Source organism: Lucilia cuprina, chromosome 3, assembly GCF_022045245.1.
Source record: "Lucilia cuprina isolate Lc7/37 chromosome 3, ASM2204524v1, whole genome shotgun sequence".
NCBI lineage: Eukaryota > Metazoa > Arthropoda > Insecta > Diptera > Calliphoridae > Lucilia > Lucilia cuprina.
Window position 1 is genome coordinate 39,493,523 of NC_060951.1, and position 9,409 is coordinate 39,502,931.

The following is a 9,409-nucleotide window of genomic DNA, read 5'->3' on the forward strand; positions in this document are numbered from 1 at the left end:
ATGTACATGTTCTCTAAAACCCCAAGTGAGACAGCAGTAGCAAATGGAAAATGTGCTATTTATGTATTTATAGACCACAAAAACCAATAAATGTGTGTGTGTTTCTTTTTTAAATCGAAAGAAATAGAGATTTTTTCATATTTATTTTTGTCATTGCATATTGACAGAAACAACAACTACAGCAACAACAACAACAGCAGCAGTATCAACAGCCACAACAACAACAGCAGCAGCAACAGCAGTGTGATAATAATATTGTGTATAATGACAACAACGACATTGAGCTTTATATCGATTCAAACAGTCGTAGCAGTGGTGATTTAGCTGATACAGAATTGGAGGCGAATTTACGGCATCATTCTCGCAATTTCACATTGTCTCCAGAGACAACTGATTACGATTCCAATTGTGGCGATTTAGACAGTCTTTCAAATGATATTAATTGTACCACGGACTATGGCAAATTATACACAAGTATGCCCGTTTTAGAAGATGGCCTATCAAGTGGTCATGCCTCGGATACTGAAAATAATTGTCAAAATAAATACGAAACAAATGGTGATGATAATGGCAGTTGTGAGGGTGAATTAAATGAGAAACATCTACAGCAACATCATCATCATCAGCAGCATCAACAAGAAATGTTAGAACAAAATAAATATAATAATAGTTTGACACAAGAGTGTTTGGAGAATAATTATAGCGCAGCGGCCGTAGCTAATAATTTAATAACAAATTTGGTAAATATTGATGATTGTGTTAGAGTTGAGGGAGGATTGAATGTTGTGAGTGGTTTAATTGATGTTGATGAATTGAATACATGTAAAATATTCCAACAACAACAACAGCAGCAGCATCTGTTGCATCATCAGCAAAGTCAGTGTAATGATTTAATGAATACCGATAGTGGTTGTTGCAATTTATCATCTCTTAATACATCCAACGAATTAAGCAACGATTCTTCAAATTACGAACCTATATATGCTACAGTTAATAAACATTCACAACAACAACAGCAGCAACAACAACAATCACCACCACCCCCACCAGCTCCACAACCTCATCGGCAGCAGCAGCAACAGACACGTGTTAAGCATCCAGGTCGTGCCGAATCAGTTGAGATACAAGAAGCAATGAAAGAAATACGTTCTGCTCTACAAAGAGCTAAAACTCAACCGGAAAAATTGAAATTTTGTGATGAAGTCTTACCTCCAGGTCCAGATTCACCCATATGGGTGCCACGTAAAAATAATGCAGATTGTAATAATATAAACTCTGCTAATAAATCACACTGTGATGAAGAAGAACAAGATACTGATCTAGAAACTGATCGTTTATTGGGACAACAAAGAACCGATGATCAAGGTTTTTTTGATGACAAAGTAAGGTAGCAACAACATCTGTTCTGAATAACAAATTAATTCTTAGCTTTCTTTTTATTGACAGACAATTTGGCCTAAAACCTCACGCATAGGTTCTGGTCTTAACTCTTGCGAACATTCACCCACATCATCGGATATCACCAATAATTTACATCACAAACCACAACCCTTCTCATCGGCTACCATACGCCAGGGTATAGGCACATCTTTAACACCAAATTCACCCGATCATTGTCAAATTGTGGGCGGCTCTGATGTAGCTGTAACTTCACCAGAAAAATTGCAATATACTAAAAGTCCCACGGGCTCTATAAAATCTCTTAAGGATTCAGCTAATAGTGATAAAAAAGCTAAAACACGCAATAAAGAGGGTAAGTAATTTTTGTTTTTATTTCTATTTTTATATAAATGTAATTTAATTTTAATCAATAGATTTAATGTGAAAACTCTATTTCTCTTTCTCTGTACTTAATGTCTCTTCTTTTTGCACGCATACTCTCTATAAAAAAAAACTTAAATTAAACAATAATTTAAATGTGTATTCTGTCATATGAATGTTAAACAAAAAAACTCCTTGACATAATGTAAGTTTAAATAAGAACAAAAGTAATATGTTAATTAATGCTTGTCGTCATACATATGTACATACATACGTTAGTCTTTTTTTAGTTTTCTATATTTTTCTTTTGTATTTTTTTTCTGTTTGTTTTTATGTGTTTCATTATTTTTTCTGCTTTACATGCATTGTGTGCAATTATAACTGTAAAGATTAGTGGTGATTTATTTATTTTTACAATGTGTGTATTTTAATTACTTATATGTTTGTGATTTTTAATAGGCCATGTGGTAAAATTATTGATATCTTAAAACAAATTGTTGTGAAATAATTATTAACTTTCTTTGGATACATGGCTAAGATTGCTCCGTATATTCTTAAGACATTAATCATAAAGAAGCCACTAATGGTTTAGATGTCCAACGTTTTCTGAACATTTATAATTTACTGACGGTCTATTCTTGATTATGGATGCATCGAATCGGGGAGTGATTTTACGTTAAAAACCAATATATGGCTTGATTTAGCAAGTGTCATAGCAATGGTAACTGCCTGGTAAATAACACATTATGTTGTCTGTCCAACAATAACCTGGTCTGATGTAGGTGATCCACATTTGTTGTTTTGTCACAACTGGTACAGAATGGAGCTTGCATTTAAGAGAAACCATATTTTCCATTGAGCGCAATAAAATAGTCCTCCTACAACGTAAGAATCTAGATTATTGAGTGCTTCTCCATGAAAAATATATTTTAACTTACGTGATAGATATTGTTTGTACGTTACTACGTGATAGCATGTTTTTAACTTTACGCGGAATGAGGAAGTGTATTTCCCGTGCTATAGCTCCTTTAGTACGGATCTGCGTGGTAGGCTGTTCTATAAATCGCCTGCAGAATTGATTTGCATATTTCTTGGCATCACTCAACTGAAAATATTATTTCGTAATACTTTAATATTAGTAGATCGATAAATACATATAGATCGGAAATGAATTCATGAGGAGAGACATAACTTCTCCCATCGTCCTTCTAAATGTATAGAATCCGTGAAAGAAAACTGAAAAAAAGAAAAGAGAAGAGTAAAATTATTGATATTTAAGTGGTTAATGTGAGCAATTGTCTTTCGGGCTTATTCCATGGTTGCTCTTGATTTTTATCTCTTAGGAGCACGCAGGTGACAATTTTTGTATATAAAGATCGTATATAAGCACATTGCCTGCAACGGTGATGCAATAGCATCTCTTCCGTTTACAAACACGCACCTGGGATCACTTCTGTTCTCAACAAACGTAATTGATAGATCGTTCAATAATTCTGGTATGAATAGCGAAATCCTTATTTCCTTGGGATTTTGATTTGTGCTCAATCATATCGTCTAGGCATATCCAGCAATAGTCCGACATATTACTGTCCCAATTACTGACAAAAGCCCTTATTGAGCCATGTCAAGATTCGAACCTAATCTAGTACGTCCTCAACTTCATTACCTTGCACATTGCAGTGTCCCGGCACCTAACACAACATAATAGTACCGTAAGACTTGTCAATGCTCTAAGATCAACTTGACTAACGACATAAGTTGCCATAATAAACAAATTATCCTCATATTTAAATTAGCTTTTCAATATATCTTTTTTAATTCATATTAAATTGTGTTAATTAGGTTGTCATCTAGTGTTCAATGTTGTAGTTTTATGTATAACATTAGTTAATACGAACAATATGCTTTTATTAAAATACCGATATAATAATTTGTTTTATATTAACAGGTTTTTTGGATCCGGCAGTATTAATTGAAGGTGTGCTATTTCGTGCCCGTTATTTAGGCTCTACACAATTAGTATGTGAGGGTCAACCCACAAAATCTACACGAATGATGCAGGCCGAAGAGGCGGTATCACGTATAAAAGTGAGTACAAGTTTCAATTTATTCTATAAAATCGATGTATTACTATAATCCCCTATAAGCTAGAAACATTAATTTGAAAACATTTAAACTAAATTATTGAAACATTTCCCTTTTATTAAATGCTGCTTTATTAATAATGTTGATTAAAAAATGCTTAATATTAGGCTTTGGTAAGTTAATTTAACTAATCCCATTAAATTAAATAGACTTCATAGAAAAACTCCTGAAATGTTAACAAATATGATATTTAATCATTGATTACAGGCACCCGAAGGCGAAAATCAACCTTCTACCGAAGTCGATTTATTCATATCAACCGAAAAGATTATGGTCCTTAATACAGACCTCAAAGAAATCATGATGGATCATGCTTTACGTACCATTTCCTATATTGCCGATATTGGTGATTTAGTTGTATTAATGGCACGTAGAAGATTTGTCCATTCCGATCCTTGTTCGACGGCGGCAGACAACGAATCATCCGCTGGTAATGCTAAAGATAAAGATTCCAAAGAGAATGGTTCCACAACTGCCGCGTCAAACAAACAGAATCGTACACCAAAAATGATTTGTCACGTTTTCGAAAGTGATGAAGCTCAATTTATAGCTCAATCCATAGGTCAAGCCTTTCAGGTGGCCTACATGGAATTCCTTAAAGCCAACGGTATTGAAAATGAGAATTTAGCTAAAGAAATGGATTATCAGGAGGTGCTCAATAGCCAAGAGATATTTGGTGATGAATTGGAAATCTTTGCTAAAAAAGAATTACAAAAAGAGGTTGTCGTACCAAAAGCCAAAGGTGAAATTCTGGGTGTTGTCATCGTAGAATCCGGATGGGGCTCTATGTTACCCACAGTTGTTATTGCAAATCTTATGTCTGGTGGTGCGGCTGCTCGTTGTGGCCAGTTGAATATTGGAGATCAATTGATAGCGATTAATGGCTTAAGTTTAGTTGGTCTTCCTTTGTCAACATGTCAGAATTACATACGTAATGCTAAAAATCAAACGGCGGTTAAATTTACTGTTGTACCATGTCCTCCAGTGGTTGAGGTGAAAATATTGCGTCCTAAAGCACTATTCCAATTGGGTTTTAGTGTTCAGAATGGAGTGGTAAGTAATGAAGTGAAATTATTACTTCTGTTTCTATGTTAACATTGCGATTTTTTATTTATTAGATTTGTAGTTTATTACGCGGCGGTATAGCGGAACGTGGTGGTGTTCGAGTTGGTCATCGTATTATAGAAATTAACAATCAAAGTGTTGTGGCTGTGCCACACGATACCATTGTCAAACTCCTGTCATCCTCTGTGGGAGAGGTAAGTGTGAAAGTTTTCTTTTTTTTAATATTTTTCTTATATGATTTTTTGAACGAGTTAATACCTGACTATAGACTAGACTATAGACTAGACTATAGACTAGAATATTGACTAGACTACAGACTAGACCATAGACTAGACTACAGACTAGACTATAGACTAGACTATAGACAATACCATAGACTAGACTATAGGCTAGACTATAGACTAGACTATAGACTAGACTATAGACTAGACTATAGACTAGACTATAGACTAGACTATAGACTAGACTATAGACTAGACTATAGACTAGACTATAGACTAGACTATAGACTAGACTATAGATTAGACTATAGACTAAACTATAGGCAAGACTATAGACTAGACTATAGACTAGACTGGGCTATTAACTAGACTATAGACTATACAATAGTATAAACTATAGACTAGTCTATAGACTACTCCATAGCCTATAGATTGGTCTGCTGACTACTATATGGACCACTTCTCAAAAATGTATATCTGCGTGTACTGCGATATTTTCGACATCAAGAAGTACTAAAGTACTAGATTTTCCATGCCTGATATATAAATTACAAGATTTTCAAAATCTCCTATATAACACCGCATAAGAAAGTACAAAAATAATAAATTATTAAAATAGAAAAAATTGAAATAAACATAAATATTTCTTTATTTTCATAATTTTCAGTTTGTTATTAATATTTTTTCTGAAGTTTTTTTTTTAACGTTATGGTATAGTGGGTTTTTCAAAAAAAAAAAAAAAAAAAAAACAACAGTTAAGTTTAACTTTTGCAAAACATTAAATGTAAACTTACCTTTAAAGCAGTTTAAAGATGTAATGAAATAAAAACAGATACAAAAATGTATCTGTAATAAATTCTAGATGATAAATGTTAGATGATTGTAATCCAATTGTTTAAAAAATTTTATTTTCCAATTACACTTTAGATTTTTTTATTAACTTTTTTTTTTAAATCTGATTTCTTGATTATGATAAATTTTGGCACTTGGTTTTTTAATATTGATTTATAATTTTATAATTTAGTTGTGATTTATGTAAATGCTGATGTTTTTATTTAGATACATAGATTTTTTTGGTATTATGGTATCTGTTAAATAAATTTTAAGGCTGGTAATACACTATTTATTACATATTTATATTTCTTTTTTAAAAAATTTTGATAAAATTTTTATATTGATTTTTTTTAAATTTTTTACATTTAAAAAAAATTTTGTTTCCATAAATTTAGAACAATATTTAACCACCCCACGAATGAAAACAATTTTTCTCTAACACGCACACTAAACTATGTTTTTTTTTCGGTCGACACAACAAAAACAACAAAAAAATGTTTGTATCCGTTGGATACCGAAAACTACTTGCAGTGTATAAAATTCACAACAAATAATCAACTATGAGAAAAAAATCAGGGGAACGAGTAAAACGTTCAAAAGTCATAAAAGCAATTTACAGCTTGAAAGGTCATTTGTCCTGAAAAATAACAAAAAGAAAACAAAAAAAATCCGCAACCCTTAAAAATTTAGCAAATGTGTATCTTCAAAACAAAAAAAAAAAAAATAAAAATTTATTTTCAGATAACACACACAACAAAGGGAATCTTTTAAATTCTAAAAATTCCTTTTACTTTCTTATTGCCGCTTTTGATTTGTTGTCAATAAACCAAGAATGGCAGGCTGCACATGTCAAATTTTATTAACCCACCCTGTTTTGTTCCTGGTAATTTCTTGTTCTAATTTTTGTTGTATCTCTTAGATACACAGGTGTTCTAGGTAATTATTTCAATCTTCTACAAAAATATTCTTTAAAATAATCATTGATTAACATAATGGTTTTATTATAGTTTTTCTTTGTTTATTATAATGTATTTGTTTTTAACTAACTCATTTTGGTATATAATTAAATTTTGTATCTTTTAGTTACTTGTATTTTTTTCTTTTTGTTTTTCATCCGATTTAACGTTTTTAACGAACTCTACCGTTTGAGATACTCCGTTCAACTGTTTATTTTGTTGTTAACTAAATGCTCTCTCATTACCGTATTTTCTCAACGTTACGTTATTGCGTTATTATCTATCTCATTCAGTGCTGCCAGATAAGGAGTTTATCCCCAAATGAGGGATTTTAAATATCAATTGGGAATATAGTTTTTGGTAAGGGAATCAATCTATTTTGTTGTGGATAATCAAAATTTTTGAGAATATACCTTTTTATACCCTTCACCTTCGTGAGAAGGGTATATATAAGTTTGCCATTCCGTTTGTAATTTCTATAATATAATTTTCCGACCCTATAAAGTATATATATTCTGGATCCTTATAGATAGCGAAGTCGATTAAGCCTTGTCTGTCTGTCTGTTAAAATCAGTTTTTAGAGGACCCCAGATATCGGCGAGATTCGAATCTTCAATAATTCTGTTAGACATGCTTTCGAGAAGAACGCTATTTAAATTCAGCAAAATCGGTCGCTAAATAACGGAGATGTGAGCAAATATCCGAGACAACCTCTGAAAATTTCAACAAAAAAGCCACATTTTTTCATGCTTTGTTAAAAAAGCAACAACAACAACACTGTGAATTGGATAAAGATGTACATGTGCGTGTGGAGATGTATTTGGTTTTATTCAGCTGTGTATTTTTTTTGTATGTTTGCATGCTGTTCTGTTCTCACGAAGGTAAGTGGGTATAACAAGAACAAGGAGATAAAGCAGTAATATGTTGGTAATACATCTGATATTTGTTTGAGGGTGGTAATACAGTTTGACGGTGGTATTACAGTACAACGGTTAATATTTCTTTTTGCTACAGTTTATATTTGTTTGTGTGTATGTTATGTGTGACATGTGTGCAGAGATACAAAATAAATAAAAACTGTTTTTTAAAACATACTTAGTGAAGGGTATATAAGATTCGGCACAGCCGAATATAGAATTTTTACTTGCTTTTCTCTAAACTCCGATAAACTTGCAATTATTTTTACAATTTTATCTTAATACAATAAGTTTTAAACGAATTATTGACAATATATAATTGTTTTATAAAAGGAATTTAATGCGTTTCGAGTCACACAATTTTAAATGTAAAACGGAAACCCTGGTGTAATAGTTTCACATTGCCAAACCATACCAAATATTTATGGAAAATTTCAACCATTAAACACCTCAGCAAACAAACTTTTGCGATGATGGGGATTTTTGGCGATGAGCACTGAAAAAAATCTGGCAGCTTTGAACTCTTTGCCCCGCTTTGTGAGATATGACAACTCTTTGCCCCCCTTGTGAGATACGACTCACTGAGTGTGCGCTCCTAAGTCAATACTTTTTTATTATTGTTGTTAAGTTTTGGGGTATTATTGTTGTTTATTTGTGGATCCTTTGTCTATTGTTTCGTTTTGCTATTGTAAATCAATATTTCTTTAAAAAATCGACTAGAAATAGATAATTGTATATACAATTGCATATAGTATAATAGTCTAGTTTATAGTTGATTCTACAGTTTAGTCTATTGTCTAGTATATAGTCTAATTTATAGTCCAGTCTAGAGTTTAGTCTATAGTTTAGTCTATAGTTTAGTCTATAGTTTAGTCTATAGTCTAGTCTATAATCTAGTCTATAATCTAGTCTATAGTCTAGTCTATAATCTAGTCTATAGTCTAGTCTATAGTCTAGTCTATAGTCTAGTCTATAGTCTAGTCTATAGTCTAGTCTATAGTCTAGTCTATAGTCTAGTCTATAGTCTAGTCTATAGTCTAGTCTATAGTCTAGTCTATAGTCTAGTCTATAGTCTAGTCTATAGCCTAGTCTTTAGTCTATAGTCTAGACTTCCAAAGAAAAATTTAAATCTTTTGCACCGAAATTTTTTGAATTAATCGCATTTTATTTTGGTGTTGATTGATAAATTCATATCATTTATTTATTTATATTAATATAATTTAAATCAAATAAGTTCTAGCATCTTTTTTTGCTGGGTATATAAAAATATAAGAAATGCATTTTTATCATTCGGTTAAAGTACTTAGTAGCGAAGTAACCAGTGTATGTTAATTTTCTTTTAAGTCTAACTATTGATGTTTTTATACCTACTCTCTTCATTCTCACTTAGGTACTCTCTTTCTACAAATGAATCTTTCACTCCCACTTTAACCGTTCCAAACGAATGCATTTTGTTTAAACATTATTTAAGAGTTAACTTTTATGCGGTTTTAATTGCAATTTTAGATTT

At 31.7% G+C, this 9,409-nt stretch overlaps 1 protein-coding gene across 1 annotated transcript; it reads left to right on the plus strand.

The window, feature by feature from the left end:
• LOC111689536 lies at nucleotides 1-5,779 on the plus strand. The gene is made up of 8 exons (XM_046947071.1): nucleotides 1-63; nucleotides 168-1,382; nucleotides 1,447-1,753; nucleotides 3,710-3,849; nucleotides 4,014-4,019; nucleotides 4,114-4,959; nucleotides 5,025-5,259; nucleotides 5,748-5,779. The coding sequence occupies exons 1-8, from the start codon at nucleotides 1-3 to the stop codon at nucleotides 5,777-5,779; spliced, it is 2,844 nt and encodes a 947-aa protein (XP_046803027.1).
• Nucleotides 5,780-9,409: the final 3,630 nt, after the last annotated feature.